The 19,974-nt window shown below is 39.0% G+C and overlaps 1 protein-coding gene across 14 annotated transcripts in view; it reads left to right on the forward strand.

Moving 5' to 3' along the window:
* The window catches only part of MAST4 (microtubule associated serine/threonine kinase family member 4), a 513,739-nt gene that overhangs the window by 353,132 nt on the left and 140,633 nt on the right, over positions 1-19,974 (forward strand). Inside the window, exon 1 of one of the 14 annotated variants that reach the window (XM_039870104.1) lies at positions 5,456-6,425. The exons of 11 other annotated variants lie outside the window; for them this stretch is intronic. In XM_039870104.1, the coding sequence (XP_039726038.1) occupies positions 6,334-6,425 (92 nt within the window). In that variant the 5' untranslated portion in view covers positions 5,456-6,333. Of the gene's footprint in view, positions 1-5,455; positions 6,426-15,523; positions 16,361-19,974 lie in introns of those variants that run through there. 2 more of the 14 variants (XM_039870109.1, XM_039870107.1) reach the window with 2 other exon arrangements.

The raw sequence follows: 19,974 nt of genomic DNA on the forward strand, positions 1-19,974 counted from the left end.
TAAATTAACCTTAATCCTATATTATAGAAAGGTCTTAGTATCAGTTACTAAAGGGCTAAATATAACTACACTGTCCCACTTAAACCAAATTGACACTTATAATTGCATTGTAATTTATGCTCAAGAGCTGAAAGAGAAATGATGTATCTTAGACCCAAGCTTCTAGATCAAGAAATACAAAGTCTTTAAAGTGAACTCTAGACCAAGAGTCTTAGACGATGATTAGTAACTGAGGGTCACTGTTACAGTCAAAAGCATTTGACATTTCTTACAAACTGGTTACATACATATACATTTACAGCTATGTATGTGTAGTCTGTATTTTCCGAGATTTTGAAATCTGAGAAAATAAAGCTGCTTAACAGGTACAGCATATATAGATAATGGAATGGGCTCGTAAAACAGAGATATGAAAAAATCTTACTAAAACATATTCAAGGTGAGTCTTCAAAATATCGGGATTCTAGACATAATTTTGCTATCAAGTATCTTTCTAACACTGAGCAAAGCCTTCCTCCCTTGTCTTGGCATTCATCCTAATGGTTGTATTGAGGATTTAAAGATGAAGGAGATACACCTCTTGCCCTCAAGGATCTCTTACTCTATGGGGGACTGATCTGCAAACGAACTGATTGTGATTTTGACAGAGTGGGAGAACCCTTTCCTGTAGGAGTTCTCAGGAGCAGAGCCCAGTAGAGGAATACCTAAGCAAGTGGGGGTCAGGAGGCTCACAAGGAGGCTGCCTAGAGTAAGTGGCAACGAGTTTGGTCTTAAAGCAGATGAGGGTCTTGATCCCCAAGCCTTGCTCTTAGCTCCATAATTGAATTGCTTAGCTCTGTTAGAGGCCGGGGCTCAGTGTAGTTTATTGATGGGTCTTTCAGACAGCTGGTTTTGATGGAAAGAGACACTCATCTCTGACTCTCTCCCAGTGTTTCCTTTCTACAAGATGGTCCCTCCAGCCCTATAAGGATAATAAACCTTTTCTTTCCATTTCCTCTTTCAGGGGGTGGAGCTCTGTCAGACTAAGTGATGGGGCTTCTCCCAGGGCCTTCCTCTGCTTGAAAGTCAAAGGATAAGAGTGCTAAGGTGATAAGCTTACCATCAGTGATTATGAAACCCTCCCTGGTCCTATGTTTTGGGTCGCCATTAATCATGTTCTACTCTAATTCTTTATCATACAAATCAAGCAGTCACTAATTGGGGAGAAAAGTGCTTCACTTCCCATATCTACCTGTTCTTTCCTCTTGGATTTTCTAAAGTTATTGGTTATTTACTACATTTTTGGAGCCTCTCATCCTCTTGGTATGTGAGGAATACCTGAGGAAAATGTTGTGTTCTCTTCCCATTCTGGTTAGTCTTTTCATCTGTCCTTTCTCTTCTTGGGCCTTATCCTTCAACCTGCCCTTAGGGTTTATGTAATTAGTTCTCTGCTCAACCTATTAGGAAATATAAATCAGTCTTACTTTGTTTTCTTTGTTTTATATATTCACTTTAGAAATCTGAATCTCTCTACCTTGTGAAATTGTTTTAAAAATATTTTTAATATTCCAAGGATGATACAGTCTTACTTATTATCTACCTCTAGGTTTTCAGCATTCAGATATATTCCTGCAAGTTAATTTTTATTTGTCTTTTTATCTTCCTTCATATTTTAGTAATGCAAGCTAAAAAATTGCTTAATAACACTAGAATAGCTTTCTTTCAACCTTCTCCCTATTGATACAACTTTCTTTGCTTTCTTTAAGCTTTATTTCTCAAGATGTGCAGTGATTACAAAGATTGCTCATTCAGGATGGGCAATTTCTTATCTACACTTCTACCCTTAAACTCTCAAAACAGCATTTGGGAGTGACCAAGGTAGACCTGTAAGTGTTTATAGCTTTGGGGTGGTAGTCACTTCTAGGTGCTCTGAGGATTGGATGCACAGAGGTAAAATATGTTTTGAAACTGAATATCAACCCCACTTTCCTTAGTGTCTTCTCATTAAACATGGCTTTATGGCCAGAAGGTCACTGCAGGGAGCTGTCAGCTTCCCAGGCCTCGCACCTACACTAGTAAACTTAGTTTGCCATATCTTCTAAGTTCAAAGGCAAGGCTCCAAGGATACTTCGTATGTTCTGGGTAGGGTGGGGGAAAACTCTACCAAGTGGACATGGAGCAACGGGTGGGAAGTAGACAGGAAAACTTAAGTCAGTGAAAAGGACCTGGAATTTTTTTGTATGTAGGAGGGGAATAAATAGTGAAGAGTTTGACTATTTTTGAAATACTCATTGAGTCCTCAGCTAGTATTTCTGTAGCATGCCAGCTTATATTTCGATCTAATTTACCTTTCTCATAAGAACAATGCCAGTTAATACCATCCTGATTAAATGAATGAACATCCTGAATCACAAAGCTCATCCATTGCTGTGTAGGCTTAGCTGTTGTGCAATAAATAGAAAATATTGCTGGGTATCTGTATATTGACCTATATCAGCTATTATCTTAAGAATTTCTAATAATCTCAATTTCTTTTTAGTTCTGTAGCCAGAGTTTTACTGCAATTACAGCTAAAGTATACTCTAGTTTCTACCCATATAATTATTTTGTCTGTAGGAAAATGTCAGTAGTTCTGACAATTTTAATTCTTGTGTTTACTGACTGCATTGCCTTCTGAATCATAGGTTCCCAAATCAAGTCAAGCAGGTTAGAAGACAAGTTACACTTTAGTGTCACACCTACTCTTATCTTAAATGAATGTGGGAATATATAACTTTCACTGTATTAACTAGTTCATTTCTGGACCCTGATGTACTTTTTTTTTTTTTTTTTTAATTTTGGATACAATGCAAATTCTTTAAGAAAACCTTTTAAGTGAAAAAAAAAAAAATTAAAATTAGGTAGTTAAAAATACTCATGTCCTTACCCACTCCTTTGAGAACCTGCATGAGGGATTCCCCAAAAAGTACAGAGTGGAAATAGTAATGACATCTGCTGTCCACAGGCCAGGATATGCATTATTCAATTAAGAGAAGAAATAAATGTTTTCTGTCATTGACTTATTCATTTTAGTTTCTATCATATTTATAGGTGTTGCCCAAATGCATGGGATTTTCTAGAAGGACTCTGAGAGTATGAGAGTTGGGAGGTACAGAGTCCTCAGATCTTGAAACCATCTAGAACTTGAGTCCTACCCACTGCATCTCCTTCAAATTACTTCTACTCAAACACCCTTGTAGGAAATCCTCCCTTATTGTTTCAGCCTTTTTTACCTTTGGATCTAGACTCTTCCACATAGTTATTTCAGTATTCAAGCACAACTATCATTTGTTCCTTAAATTTTCTCTTCTTCACTTTTGACAGAGTTCCTTCAACTCAGAATACATATCGTACACTTTCAAGTTCCCATTCACCATCTTGATTGTTCTTCTCTGGGAAGCTTCTCATATGTAATTATCCCTCTTAAACTCAGATACCCAAAACTGAGCATAAAAGTTATTCCCTGGATTCTACGTTTGGGGATCAGGGCAAGGAAGGTGAGATTCAAAGAGAGTTTCTTTTGGATTTGATTATGACATTTCTTAGACCAATGTTAAGACTTGAGGAATGTTAGCACATCTATTTCATTACAGGTTATAAATAAAAATGAGTCAATAAGTGAAAGTCTTTAGAATATAAAAATATCCATTTGGGATTCTTAAGAATTTAGGATTATTCGAGAAAATCAACTGACCACTAATATTGAAAATTTCAAGGCATCTTAAGAGAAAGTACAGATACCTGAGCATTTGAAGTGTCTGTATTCAAAAAGCATTCATTAAATGCTTATATAAATCAGGAACTGTTAGATTTGGAAATACAGAGATCAATAAAACATGACTTTAGCCTCGAGGACCTCACAGACTAATAGGGAAGACAGCAGTGAACGGTCAATGATAATGCAGTGTGACCAGTACCTAGGTAGAAGACTGTTCGACCATGAAAGTAGAGGGCACCATATGGGTGTGCTTTGCTCCAGTCTTACATCTCTCAGCATGTTTTTTTAGCTTCTGCATGTTGCCAGCGTTTATGTGAAGTGTATTCTAGACACTGCTTCAGGGGGTTTATGTATGTAATCTCATTTACATAGGTGAACCTCTTAGAGGTTGGTCTGATCATGAACTCCATAAACATAGGGAAAATGGGCAGAAATTAAGTGACAGGCAAGTCATGGTTAATTGATGGATCCAGAATTCAAACTGAAGATTTTTCCTCTTAACTAATGCTCTCTGCCACCTTTCTCAGAGGGAGCTTTCATCTAGAGAAGTGGATCTCAACAGGGGTAATTTTGTCCACCTGCCCCACCCACTCCTCACCCCCAAAGAACATTTGGCAATGTCTGCAGACATTTGCAACTGGCATCTAGTGGGTAGAGGTTAGGGATGCTGCTAAATGTCTTCCAATGATCAAGATAGCTACCAAACAAAGAATTATGTAGCCTAAAATGTCAGTAGCACCGAGGTTGAGAAACTGCTCTGGAGCACGGGTACTATCTTTGTATCATCCTTTAAAAAAATACCTTTTTAAGTACTTAAAAACATTTTTAAAAGGAGAAATGGCCTAGTGTAGGGCAAAAATACTGGACCGAGCCCCTAACTGTCTGGTGAAGTGTATTTTGTCACCCGTAAACTTGAGAAAATATTGCCTTCTTAGTCTACCTTTGTAGATTTCAAGGATCTGAGGCGGCTCTGTGAGGATTTGAGGAGATAATGCATACGAAAGCCCTGCACAGAATTATTATCAGAAACTCTTAGAGTCCTGGAGTGGAAATATTTCTGTAGGTCACAAAAATTAGACAAAGAGGATCTCAAAGCGGGCTCTTGTCCATGGTTTACCCTGTCTTCTTTGTCAGCTGCCCCCACCCACTTCTTGTCACCCTTCTATTTCTGTAAGCAATTTGTTACCAGTGTTTATTGGATGAAGTAGACCATTTTTCACAAGTTATTTTTGCTTAATTTTTTAAAAAATTAGCATCTCTTGCCATATTATTAGAGTTAAGGCAGCTAATTTAAATTCCATCTTTTTTTTTTTTCTCTTTATATACTTTTATACCAGCATTTGTAGGTTTGGGAGTTATTTGAATACCATACCTTTTTTCAAAATGAGTAACAATAACATGGATTCAACCTCTCCTTCATTCCTTCCTTGCAAGCTCTAACGCTTGGAAGGAAAATAATTCTAGCATTTGCTAAATAAATGTAGGTAGTCTTTAGTCATGGTGGTTGACCATTTTCTACATAAGTCGTTGCAGTCTGAAGCCAAACTGTGCACTGTAGTAATTCATCAAATGGGTGTAAACTCATAAATTTAGTTTACAGAGGTGAGCGTGGCATCCCATTGCGGTGATTTTCCTATCCAACAAACAGCGTCTCGGCAGAGTAATGACTGACTTCCTTGCAGTGTTTTAATGGTGATCCATTCTGCAGTGAATCACCGATGATCCTTCAGGTGTGCAGCCGCGCACACTTCGCTGCGTTGGGGAACCACGCCTGGATTTATTTATTTATTTTGGGGGACCGATCCATTTGGGACTCTGAGCTGGGGGCGCGGCGGAGGCGGAAGATGCTTGGGTGTCCTGGCTGCTTCTCCTGGGCTCCCGCCCAGGTCGCCGCCTGCTCCCTTTCCCATGAGGCCCCGCTCCTCCCCGAGTGTCCACCGCCAGTGGGGAAGGGTCCCTTTCGCCCAACCCCTTTCAGCTCCAGGCTGGGGAGGCTACACAAAGGTGTCCGGCTCAAGTCCGCCAATAGGCCAATTTTGTAAAAGTGCTTTTAAGTTTCCTTTTTTGGGGGAGGGGGAACAGAAGAGGGGCTTTTTCGATTGAAATTCTTTTCCTTGTATGTAGATCCCAAAAGGAAACTCAGCACTGGGCATGTTCGGATGTTGAATGGTTTACTGATAATCAACAGCCTCCCGGAACCAAAGACTTAAAATAGTCGTCTTCCCCCCACCCCCCCGCAGGAGCTGCAAATGGTATCTGCCAAACAGATGACAAAGTACCTTGGACTGAATCACACAGACAGCATTTTGAGCAGAACGCACGGCCCAACTCTTGTAATTACTGTTTCTAGCTGGCTGAGGCTGACCAGGAGAGGGCAAACCCAAGAGGAAATAAGTTTCCTGAACCTTGGAGAAATGGCTATGCCTTACTGAAAAGCTGGGACGGGTACTTCTCAGACATGCTCCAAGTTATTCTCGAGATCACAGTTTGCAGCACGCTTCCTCTGGAGGGAGCGAATAGATAACTGGGGATTTTTTTTTCTCTCTCTCCGTTTTGGTCTTATGGCCTTGAACCCACAGTGAATTGAAGAGAAAGGAATGGATATGTCTGACCCCAATTTTTGGACTGTGCTCTCAAACTTTACTTTGCCTCATTTGAGGAGTGGGAACAGGCTTCGGCGAACACAAAGGTAAAAACGTGGGGATCCTTTGCCTACAGAGGGAATGCGTCGGCTTCCGAGGCAGCCTGACGGCTGGAGCTGCCTTAGAAACGGGGTTTGTTTGTTGAGTGACAGTTTGAAAAGTTTATTCCCTGACAGAGGGCATTGTTTCAGGTATTCTCCTCGTGGATTTCCTGGGGAATCCTGATGAATGTGCTTCTCCGGGTTCTCCTCCTTTTGAAATGCGGTTAATGAGAGGTTGAGTTGTGAGTGGTGGGGAGAGAAAAAGGGAAGGGGGAGGAGATACTTTGCCTAAGTCTGTCTCTTTGATCTGATCATGTTTATCCATTTCATTCACCCAGACATCAGGGCCTCTGCTTCTCTTTGTCCCCGATATTAAATATTTGACCTTTATAAGATGCAGAGGTACAATGCAAAGATAACTCAAGTTAGCCTGTTTTGGATTGTCTGCATAACTATTTTGCCATTTTGGTTTTTTTACTGGTTCGCTGACATTTATTTCTAATACAAGCCTGGCCCTTTTTTATTTGGTAACATATATTTGACAGAATAGATGTGGGAGGCCGGGAATAGAACTAAAATCAAGATGAAGCTCATGCCTCAAGTGAAAGGCAGTTTAGTTAGTTGCTGACACTTAGGTTGCGAGATCATGATTTTATAGGAGGTTTTCTCCTCTTCCACATTTGTGTCCAGCACAGAAAGGTGGCATTATTGTGGTTTTAGAGAGGCACACTCTCTGAATTGTATAAATATAGATTTGTTATTTTTTTTTCAAAACTTGCTTTGCACATACATACACGTGAACATGCATGAGAGCAACAGTGCTGTCAAATAAACAGGATGCTTGCTATCAGATTTGGCGCTTCATAATCTCTGTGCTGCAGTGTTTAAAGAACACACATACGGTTCATTCTATTTGGTTATACCTGTAACTTTTTGTAGTGTAAATGCAAATATGTAATACTTTGGAAAACTTAGTCGTTTTTCTTTTGAATTTTCCCATAGTATTTCTTATATTTCAGAAGCATCCTGGAATACTTGCATGTACACTATTTATACATGTGTATATATACACAGATCAAAAAACACAAACGAGAGAGAGAGAGAGATCTTATAGATTTTTTTTAAGTCATACTTACCTTTTAATGCAACTTTAACAGTGTTGGTACCACTAAACCATATTAGGTTCTAAAGTTGTCCCTTTAAATAAGGTGGCTATGCTTTTCTCATTCTATATATGTTCAGAGACACTCTTTTTGGGATTGGTCATTTTTGTACAAGCTGTGTCATCCATGCTCCAAACCCCCAAAACAATGGATCAGTTGAAGAGATACATGCTATACATGAACAAGGCCACACTACTCTTCATGGCAGTAAATCCTTTAACTTCTTACCTTTTCAGTTTGTCAGGAGCCCTTGAATATGTCTAAGTGGTATAGTCTGGCTGTGATGCAGCCTCTCCCCTCACCTGGAGCCAGTTCTTGTAGGAATAAGTCAGCACTGGCATCATACTTGTGTGTTTGAACCTGAAAAGCAAGTTGGAGCACCGCCCCCCCCACCCCCACACCCTACACCACCACCTGTTGATAGTATTATTGAGTCAATCGTATTACTGAAGAATTCTTAGGCTCCTCTGACACTGGTTTTAGGGCAGTATCTCCAGCTCAAACATTCCATTTCAGACAGCTCACACTGGCAGAGAGCCTAAGTTCTAAAGTAACCTGGGTTCTTCCCAACAAAATGGGGGGACAACCTGTTAGTTATCTTGGGAATTTCCAAGATTCATAGAGTTTGGAAACGTGTGTCCTGAAAGTCATCTGTACATACTTCTACTTATTGTTGGTCTCAAAGGGCCAGCACTTTCATATTTATTATGTAGATTCGGGAAGATGAAGGGCAGGTGTCATCTTCTCCAGGGCAGTGTACGAAGCTGTTGTATTCTCTTAATATACAGTGATCAATTCTGGATGGGTGACCTTTCTTAAGGATATGTAGCATATGCTTACAGTGTGACTCTTCTCCTTCTGTGACCTCCCTTAACTTCTCTAAATCTTGTCTCTTTCTCGAAGGCCCACATTTACCTTGTTCCTTACTTAGCTGATCACATTTTCTAAAGCCGTCCTTTCAAAAAGACCTTTCCATTACCAAGATGTCTCCTCCTTTCACTAGTCTCACTGAGGGCATGCCCAGTGTCCAGGGGAGGACGCTTTGCCCTCGTCCTCATTTGGATGTGCTTTATCCCTTGGAATCTCTCTCCTGTCCAAGACGAGCTTCTTTCTGAATGCTCACTGACTTTTAATCATTTTGCATATTTTTATACCAGCTACTTGTTCTGACTATTGTAATCCAGAGGACTTCATCTTTACCTTTTCTTTACTATCAGCTTTTTGCATCTATCCAAGTAAAATCTGGTTTTGAGCCTATGAATGAGCATCTTAGAGCTCCTAGGAATAGAATGTGTGTGCACCACTTAGACAAAAGAAAGAGAGGTTGAATAGTTTCAACTCTTCCCTTAAATCTATATTATGGTAGGAATCGTCATCATGGAAGCCTTTTGGTTTGCTACATCTCATCTGCCTTGGCAGTTCAGCCTGACACTGGTTTGTTGGCTTATCCTATCACAGGAAAACTTTAAAGGTTTCTCTTCCAACTCAGAGTCCTACCTGGGCCTATAACACTCTGGGTTCTTGAGGAAAGATGCCTACAAACTTACTCCCAGGTTTAGACTCTTACGCGGTACTGATGAACTCAAAGCCTGGGTTCCTTGTCCTATGTCCCCAAAAATGATATATTGTTTCTATCATTCTTTTCTGTCTTGAGTGTGGCAGACTTTGCGTTGTCTGGATGCACACTGACTTTGCTGTTTTTCTGTAAAGTTCACATACTCCATTAGAAACAGGTTTTGTGTTTGTTTGTTTGTTTGTTTGTTTGTTTGTGACTGGCTTTGCACTTCTACCCCCTCTCTTATTTCCTCAAGGCAGTCTCCATACAACCATTTACCTGCTTCTTTGAGGGACAGAAATCTAGGCTGACTGGACAGATTATTTCAACCAAAACTTGTTGTTTTAAACTGAAGTAATGACTGCATGTTTTAGAGGCTGTAAATTTCATAGGTCTGGGGATATTCCATTTCTTGGAAGAACCCCTCACATTTTAGAATGGCAATGAGTTTGCCTGCTTTCTGTTACCGCTTAGGTTTATAACATCTTTTCCAATCGGATTAACAACTTTTGTGGGGAAGGCTTTAAGCTTCTACTTATGACACATTGTAAAGAAAAGGCTACCATTGCTTTCTAATGTTGCTGCTCGGTTTCGAGGTTCACCTTTAGTTTTACTGTTCGCCTTTAGTTTTGCTAAAGTGCAATGTAGAGAATCTAGAACATGCTTGATTTTTAATCCTAATGGTCATAAATTTATCATGTTTTCATTGGGTTGAAGTGATAATCTCCAAACCTCAATGACCTAAATCAATAAAACTCTTATCCATGCCAACGAGAGTAAATAAATATCTCAGTAAATAACTTCGAGCAAGTTTTCAAATGTATTTTTCTGAAAACCCATGAGATAAAAGTTTTTTTTGTTTTGTTTTCTTGCTGAATCTGCAGTACTCAGTAGTTGCTATGAACAGCAGGTATATTCAGGGATCTTCAACTAACTGCTGTAGTTGTCAGAATATATTGAATATTTATGTACACTGCATCTTCTCTTCAAAAACATCTGTAGTGTTTGGTGAGTTTTTCTTTTTGTTTTGCTCATGAACATATGCCTCTAAAAAGTATGGAAAATACACTTCTCTCCTGCCCTGACATGTCGGATATTAGTGAAATCACCCCTTTTATGGAAAGCCCAGTTAAATCCACATTTATTGAGCATCTGTATGTGCCTGGGCACTGTGACCCAAAGCCGAAAGCCATAGGCTTGCCTTCAGTGAAGCTATGCAAATGAATCATTGCAATCTTAGGTATAGAGAAGTATTTACAAGGTACGTATAAGCCATGGGAGTGGTCAGTAGGTAAGACAGACTTTGGTCTCAAGGAGCCAGAAGATGTACCACACTGAAAAGGCAATACCTCAGGGAGGTTTTAAAGAATAGATTGGTATTTATCAGACGGAAGGACAAGACTTTCTCAAGAGGCAAAAGAAATGGTGTGTACAGGGCATGGTGGTCTTGCAACACAGAGTTCAAGGGACTATACATAGCTCAGTCTTGTTGGGACATAAAGAACCAGAAGCATAACTCAGTCTTGCTGAAGCATAAGTTTCAAGAGGTGGTATAATATAACATAGTGATTAGGAGGGTTGATCTGAAGCCAGTGCACCTGGCTTTGAATGATATTGGGTAAGCTAACTTCTTTGGACTTCAGTTGCTCCATCTATAAAATAGTGACAACTAAATTACTTATAGGATTGTTGTAAAGATTAAAATGTGATCATATGTGTAAAATGCATAACTCGATGATTGGCACATAAAAGCTCTTAAATCCTAACTGTCAATATTGTTACTGTCATCACAACAAGAAGAAGAGTAGTAGGTGATGAGGCTGAGGAGGGGAGCTGAGGCGCGCGGTATTTATGGGACCTTGGCCTTTATCTGGGGGGAGAGAGAGAGATGTTTAGCAGCACTGGGAGTTTAGGTCTGGGTGCGGAGGTCGAGACCTAGAAGCCAGTTAGAAAGTTATTGCAGTAGCCTATCTAATAGGTTTTGCAGACCTGAGCAAAGAATGTAGTGAGTTATGCCTTTGAGAGATACTAAGGATATGAAATTGATAGAAGTTGATGAGCCAAGGGCTCCGAGAGATGAAGAAAGATTTCACAATGGCCCTGGGGTTTTTGACTTAAGGAACCAGGGGGATTAATCTGTGGGAGAACTGGAGTTGGGCAGAGATGCAGATAGGTACATAAAAGGTTATTTGGAAAAGAGTCCTGTAAGAAGGAAGGAAGCTAGCAGAGTGTTCTCACAGAGATCCAAAAAGGAGAATGGTCGACAGTGCCACTCCACAGAGAGAGGAAAGGAACATGTGCATTGTATCTGACAACTGAGAAGTCACGATGACTTCAGCATGAACAGCAACAGCACAGTGATTAGGGGTGGGGCTGTGTGTCAAGCCAGAAAACAGTAGTGAAGTGAGAATTGGAGACCATGAGTGGTAACCACTCTCTGTGGGTAGCTAAATACAGTAATGACACATCATTGTGCCCTATAGCCTTTGCATGTTCACAGCTGGCGGGTCATCCCTCTTCCCTGAATCATATCCCCTTACTCAGCTGTTGCTCACTTTGCTTCATCACCCAAATAGGCAATGACAGTTTCCTTTTCACCTCCTCTCTGGAAGCTCAAGTTCTTTCACAGCCTTATGAGGATCTCCTTTCTAACGTGTTTACAGTAAAAGTTTCTCTTTCTTTGACGCCTGGGCTCTGAGCGTCTCTAACTCCCACCTACCACCACTTGGTCTCCTCCTGAGCCTGAGTCGCATCCTCCTGCCTTTCCCTCAAGCCTCTTCCACAGGTGGCTGAAACCTGCAGTCCTCGTGGCTCCTCCTCTCATCCTTCCACGCCTGACCTGTAGGCTCTGCCACTCCCTGCATCTCTGAGCCCATTTTCTCCCACTCCTTGCTTTGCCCAGGCGTGTTTCATAACTGCTTCCTTTTATCCTTTTCCTTTTTTCCTGCCCTACACTATACTTTCTGCAGGTGGGATAGGCCTGCCTATCACTGCAGGGCTCACCCTGCAATCCTCTCCTAGTCAGTTCTCACACTGGTACAATTCCGTGTGGCCCTCACGCATGAATCTCCTCCCCGCAGCCTAGTCAGGGATACTCGTACAGAAGAGCTGGGACCCCAGGCCGGGAGCTTCCAGCCCCAAGCTGAGTGATTTTGGTGGGGAGCCTGCCCGTCCCACACCAGAGCACTGTGTACCCACAGACCCTGTGTGCACCATGTACACTCTTAAAGTTTCCCAGATGCAGAGGACATGAGCACGAATATGTACCTTTTGAAAATGTTGCTTTTAGTGTGAAGCAACTAGTGCGGAGCTTACAAAAGGAAGATTACGAATTGTTTGTTTTGCCACTTGACTGTATTAGGTCTTTTGTGAGGGAAGAGGGAGACAGAAAGGGAGAGAGGAGAAAAAAATGGGAGAGAGAGGGAGGGAGGGAGAAAAGGAGAGAGGGAGGGAGAGAGAGAGAGAGAGGAGTGCAGAAAGTAGATTTCAAAAGAAGTGTGTTAAAAATATGAGGCATATGCTCCACGGGCAGGCACAGGCTAGTCATTGCTCTAAAGTGGGGTGTGTGTGTCAGTGAGTTCACGGTGATGGGCTAGAACATTGTATGCTTTTATGGCTTTGCTTGCTTCTCTTTTCACATCTATCCTATTATCAGAAGCCTAAGTAATGTCTTTAAAACAGGGGAAACTTAAGCCTTAAGATAGAGACCATCTGCCTTCTGGGCTAAAACTGATGGATGCTAGAATTGAGAAATCATTTGAGTCCCTATATGGAGATGGCCCGCAAAGGGAAAAGCTTGAAATAGGGCTCATTCTGAATAATTCAGGAGATTCTTCCTTGTATTGGTTGAAATGGAAATAAGTCGGTTTCTCAGGGAGAGTAAGACTGGAGGCCCTGACCCCGAACCTCCCCCCATACACACCCATCTCTAGTGTGGGTGAGCTTCCACCAAGCTATTTTAATCTGAGCTGTTTTTACTACATTTAACCTAGTCATTTGGGAGTGACATCATGGTAACTGAGTAATGCCTTTGAAAGTTAAGTGGTAGAGACAAGATATTAAAATGGTCCTGGGGCTACCTGGATGAAAGTAGGCACAGGGTGTGAATAAAACCATTTATTAAAAGCAAAGTCAATCTCTATCAGTAGAAGTCTTGGCCGTATAATAGCAAATTTGGTATTTGTGATAAGTGGCACATTGTGTAACTAGGGAGATCTCTAAGTAAAAGTTCACATAGTTGTTAATACTTGCAGTTCTGGTGCTTTATTTTATTTTCTCTGTCTCGGTAATTAGGAAAATTCCCTTGGTTGTAACTTGGTTGTAAATTCTGAAAACGTTGACCTTCAACCTGATTAACAGAATGAGAGGACCTGTGGGAGTTTTAGCTACACTGATGGCTATTGGACATGCTTATTAGAGAAGGTAATTATGCCAATATCAAACTGAAGCATCACGTTGTTTTATTTTAGACAAAAGGCCCAAGCAGAGAATTTAGACTTTGATCTGCATTTGAAGGTAAAATAGATTAGTAAGAAGAATGGACAGTCATTATTGTTATCTCTTACCTTAACCTTCCTCTTGCTTGCTTCATTATAGAACCCTGGGACTTTCCACATTCTGCATATTTTGTGGTTTTACATTTATCAATGACTTGTATTTTGTTAGAGTTTGGGGTCTCTTAGGAAACTAATTGTAGTCAACAGTAAGGGCAAAGTTCAGAAGTCCAGCTCTTGACCTGTGGTGTGAAGTCCAGCTCTTGACCTGTGATAGGCCAGCTACCACTAGTATTCTGAAGTTCTCAAATAAGCTTTTAGCTCTTCACAGGTAAGAGTCAGCTGCACGTCCCTGGAAACTTTCTAACCTGACATGAAGTTCAAATCAAAGGTATCTTTTGGAGGGTAATGTATTAGGTTTGGAATGAATCACCTGGGTAGAGGGAATGAGGACCTAGTGAAACTTGCTAAGATCTCCTAGGGTCATAAAATCAGGGAAGAAAATTGATAGAGTCACCAGGCTCATTTTGCCTCATGAGTATTTGCTGAAGTTGTATTTGCTATGCTTTATTCTGTCTAATTTTAAACATCACAGTGCATGTTGATGTCTCATGACCCTAACTTTGATCTTACTGTATTTCTCTCTTGTGAGTCTCTATTAGAATAATCTGGCCACTGCCAGATTCCTTAGCTACTAACTCTAAAGAAAATCACTGAGCCTGTAGCATACATAAAAATCACCTATGTCCCTTTAACATTCATATCCTTTAAAATGCTATATGATGATTATCTTTACATTAGAAATTATAATTATTAACTGTTTTACTTTTATAGATGTTTGAAGGGGTTAAAGGAAAAGTATGTTTGTCATGGGAAAAACTGCCAGCTGAATAAAGCACTCTAGGAAATTTGGTAAATGAAACCTTTGTTATTGTAAAACAATAGCCATTAAATGACTATTATGTAATGTTATTTCTTAAGTCTGATTTGAAATGGCTTGTTGATCTTGGAACTTCAATATAATTCCTGTAAAAATATTACTTTCACTTGGCTTATCTCAAAACTTTTGGTACACAATCAAAGACTTTTCCAGGTAGATTACTTAGGTTAGCCACCAAATATTGGATACACTGAAACCTTGTCGGGTAGATTTTTTTTTCCACGTGAGGATTAATTTTATCCACTTGGTATTCTCCATTCTAGTACTCATCTAGATAAGTACAAATTATTTGCTAATCCAAAAAGATGGTTTATTATAAAATTAACCTATGCTTGCTCAACCACTGCAAAGGGCAGACGGGTGGCAACACAGCTGATAGGCACACTCACTGGACTGGGGAGTTTCCGTGGATGATTATTAATTTGCATTTTCCATAAACAATAGATCCCTAAGCAAAGGAATTTTTTTATCTTTAATCTCAATTACCATAGTGGCCAGTGGCGGGGACAGGTAAAGTATAAGATAGTTCAAGGTGTTTTAGGTCATAGTCCTTGTTGCGCATTCTGCAAAATGAGCTTCTATGCTTATGAATTATAATTTCCTGTATGTTTTAGGATTTGTTGTCTAGGGTTAGATGTTTGGACCACAGAGTTATTAAGGAATAAAAATTGCCACATTTTTATTATGCGACTTCTAAAATTTATATGTGGCATTCTTTCTCAATACTGTCAATTTCAGATCAGTTAGCCTTGGAAATCTAGGGAGATAGATGGGGGTAAAAGGGGTCAATATTTGGTGATGGAAGGAGATTTAATTTTGGGTGGCGAACACACAGTGCAATATACATATGAAGTATTATTGAATTGTATACTTGGAACTTATTTGATTTTATCAACACACATCACCCCCAAAATTTAAATAAATAAATAAATAAATGGAAAAAAAAAGGAAATCTAGGATTTTTATGGTAAAAAGTCAATAGTGATTTTTATGTTCTTAACACAGGAAACCAGGCACAAGATCAGAGCTCTGCTTTATTCAGTACACTTCTTGGAACTTAGTGGTTTTGATGTCAGTTACCAGCATGACCATTGCCAAGATGCCCTTGCGATAGGTAGACTAGTTTTCTGTTTTTGTTTTTTAAATTGTGATTGATTACTTATCATTTCATGGCTTCTTAAAAGAAATACGTTAAATGAGAGAAATTATGGTTTAACCTTAAAATTAGTTTCCTATCTCACGCCAGACCTAGGGAGATTTTGGGGTCAAAAGGTACCAATAATTGAGCTGGTTAGATATTAATATGATGGAACTTTTGGATGCCATTCCTAGGAAATACAAACACTCCATGGAATGGGTCCCAGGTTTAAAATCCATGAAGAAAAGGGTTCTGACTCTTGGCACTAATAGACATATTCAGAAATGTTGTATTCAAGCCAGAGTAAATATATATGCCCTTTACTCTTTCTTTCAGTTAGCAGAAGTCACTTCTAAACACTTATTTTGGCATTAAGGAAGCTCGTCATGACCTATTGTTCAAGAAAGATTATAGTTCTCATTTTAAGCCAGTTTTCTAGTTCCCATGTAAGTGACATGCCCAGCCTGGAGCCGAGGAAACAACCTTTGCCTTTCAAACCTTCCATTCTTTTAGGTGTGTCCTGCAAGCAGTGGCTTGTAGCTGTTTCTTCAGCCACTTAACAGGTTTGATTTCAAATCTATTTAATAAGAAACTAACATGTTTGGAGGGAATTCATGGCCCAACATTTATGGATTTTGTTGGGAAGTTCCAGGTGTGTATATATCTTAAACTATGTTAAGGCCTATTGGACTACATGATTTTGGTTTGGTTTTGCTTTGCTTTGTTTTTGTCTTCTCGTCATAGAATTTCTTAAGATGTCTTATGGATTGGATTGGATGGGGGTAGCCCCTACTTCTGAAGGCTAGTAGCTCCTCTTTTGATTCTTTTTCTTTGGCTGCCTTAGAAGCACTAAAGAGGAGTCAAATGATTAGAAACTGAGTCAAAAGAGAGAGAAACCAGAAGCCAAGAGCTGGGGGAATAACCTCTGATATGTGGGGAATTGATTATATTTAAAAATACTTAGAGGGTGTTATTTACGAGTTGCACATCCCTGTGATCCTTTTCTTGCTTCATGGCTTGTGAGGGAGCCTGAATCACCTTCTGAAGCCTAATAACCTAGTTTGACTATGTTTGCTTTCTGTGGACATGGTCTGGGGATTTATCACATCGCCTCATTTATTAATTTATGTGCCAAATATTTATCAAGTAGTTTTATGTGACCAGGGCTATGATTATCCCCTGGGAAAGAAAGATATGTATGGCATGAAACTTTTCTTAAGTAGCTCAAAATAGTGGGGTTAAGAAAGCAATTTCGACAGAAAATGATAGTAATGTGTCATAATCAATAGATCTACCAACATCAACAAAGGAGGGGATAGAGGGAGAATGTCTATTGAGGCAGTTCGGTATGTGTTTTTATTTAATCCTAGCTAAAATATCTTATGCAAACGAAAAAATTGAAGCATAGAGAAATTGTCTTGAAACCGCACCAGTAGTAAGTGGTAAATCCAAATTAAAATTTTACTATCTTGTCTCCAAAGGAAATATAACTCCAGCAATATTCTAATTATTGGAAATAATATTCGTAAAGTAAGATTTTAGTATCTTAATTTTTATACTACAGCAGACTCGTGGCAATTCAGAGATATTTGTGGAATATGGAGCCTTGATAATTTTGATCTTTGCTATAGAAATGCCTCTGCTGTCTGAGGGAAGAAAGTGAAAAATAGAAGCAGATCTTACTTTGTTTTAAAATTGCCACCTGCTGATTCTCTTTTCCACTAATGGAACTTGCATATGTATTCTCCTGTAATTTTCTCATCGGTAAGTATCACCGTTTATAATGGTATTTGAGTGGGCTTGTGCTTTTAAAATGGAGGTTTTATTTAACAGTGTTGCTGTGAATTAGCTGCTATCCTACAGGCCTCTTGAATGAATAATGCCCCATCACACTCAAGCTTATTTTTTGGAGATATCCTTGTGTATATTATAAAATCTGTGCATTCACATGAGTGTACATGTTATGCACACATCTCAGAATCCTTGCTGATCTTGTAATAATTGCACATATGGGTCATTTTATAGAAGGGACAAACGTACTTGAGTCTTATATAGCAGTACAATGTGAGCGCCTGAAAAGATCTGCTGGGAGATTTTAGAAATGCATTTTTACAGGCTTCTTCTTTTTTCTTTTAAAAATATAATAGTTCTTCTTGAATTATGCTAATTTAACTAAGTTTTTAAAGAGATGAATGATGACACTCACTTAAATGCATCTTTTCCTTTGGGAAAATCATTTGTAGAGGACTTAAAAATAACTGCTTCACTATACATACAACAATTGTGTGAGAATAAAGTATAAATAATCTACAACATGCAAAAGGCACACATATTGTGTCCAGAATTCTCTACTCCACAAAAACCCTTCACTGGCCATCTGTGAGCTCTCGGTGTTACATATGTGAGTTTGCTTTTGAAGAATAGCTGCCCGTTGCGGGTGAAGTGAAAGACATCGTCCCTTCGGGTGCTTTTTTCAATATTAAAGCAGGTGTTTTTCATGGCCCCTAACCTAGGCCCGAGACTACTTCCCTTTTCTACTGATGAGGGTTCACCACTGTTTTTCTATTTACTCACTCTAGAAAAAGAAAGTCCAGGCAGCGAGGTTGTGTTTTATTTTGTTTTGTTTCTTTTCTAAATATGGTTTGTTGAGATATAGTTTACATACAGTAAAATATCCTTCTTAGGTATGCAGTTCTATGAATTTTGGCAAATATAGTCATATAACTACCACTACAATTAAGATACAGAATGTTTCTATCACCTCTATAAGTTTTAGATGTCTTTCTATTTGTCTGATAATGCTAATATTAGATTAGAATAAGATGATTTGTTTTGTTCTCCTCTGACCTCCATTTAAAAAAATTAGCTCCATATTTTATTAAAGTTTGATTAGTTTTTCCTAATGTCCTTTTTCTGTTCCAGGATCCCAGCTAGGATACCATATTATATTGTGTTACTTTTCTAAAAATCATTTTGCTGAGGAAGATGATTAATACATGGTTTCTTACATGGTCGATAATGTCAAAAGTGCCAAGGAAATGCATCGGAATGAGATAGTGGAGAGAAAAGCAGAAACTACCTAAATTGTGTGGTTCATCATTAATATATAATAGCCCCTTTGATGCTTCATAGGTGAAGAAATTGTAAGAAACCAGATAAGCAAATTCAACTAGCAAGAGAAATAGTTAACAATAACTTGGAGTTGTTTATTGGTGAAGGAAACAGGGCCATAAGGTGGAAGTATTTAGTTGGAGGCATAGATTATGGTTGTTAGAAAATTAATAGAGATCCAGAAGGAATCTTTGAGCTTTTCGATGCAAGTGAAGACAGAATAAAACATGCATTTTACAAAAGATGAATTCAAGATACCTTATTTGCTTTGTAAAATAATTTATCATGTCTTTCCACTATTTTTATTATCTTTAATTTCAGTGGAATGTATATAACTTTTAAAATGGGTACATGTGTGTATGTACCACAAAATTCATATTTTATTGTACCTCCTGTTTTATGAGCTGCTTTTTTCCTTTAAAGAGATTCTTTAAATACCCAGCTTTACCATGGTAAGATTTCTAGAAATTTAAAAAAATATATCTATAATGTACTAGAAGATATGGAGTGGCAGGTTACCTGTTGTGGGGAAACATTCAAAATTGTGCTCTGAGAGCCACGGAGCTAATGCACAGCTTCACCTGATGTAGGAGTGTCCACAGCCAGCTCGTGGTTAGCAGTGAGGGTGAGGCCATTGACACTAGTGATGTCACCTTGGATGGTCTCATATTTTAGGTTCTATTTTTCTCCACTTGTATTCGGATCTCTCTTGAAATGTTCCCTTTAAAAATACTAATGCTAACTCAGAAAGATTCCAATTACCATCTCCCCACAGGCTTAAATGTTAAACCTGAAGATCTAAACTTCATCCCTTATGTATGTGAGCAGGTTTGCCAGATGGCAGGCCAATTAATATATTTTTGCAAGGTGTAGAAATGTTTTTTTCTCCATAGGGGAACAATGAATCCATCTGCTCCACATCTTCCTTTCCCCTGTGTCCTTTGGGGAAAATCATCATTTAATTTTCAGAAATAATTGTGCAACTCTTTAAGTGATACTTTCTGCTTTTTAAGGGAGATAGATTTAATAATTGAAAAATTTTTTCACTCTAAAGATTTAAAGAACCCCATGTAATGGATTAAAACATGTTCTTCATCCAGGGTATTATTATTTTTTGAATGTTGGGCCTATAGAATCATAGGTTAAAAAACTGAT

Source organism: Pteropus medius, unplaced genomic scaffold (genome assembly GCF_902729225.1).
Source record: "Pteropus medius unplaced genomic scaffold, Ma_sr-lr_union100, whole genome shotgun sequence".
NCBI lineage: Eukaryota > Metazoa > Chordata > Mammalia > Chiroptera > Pteropodidae > Pteropus > Pteropus medius.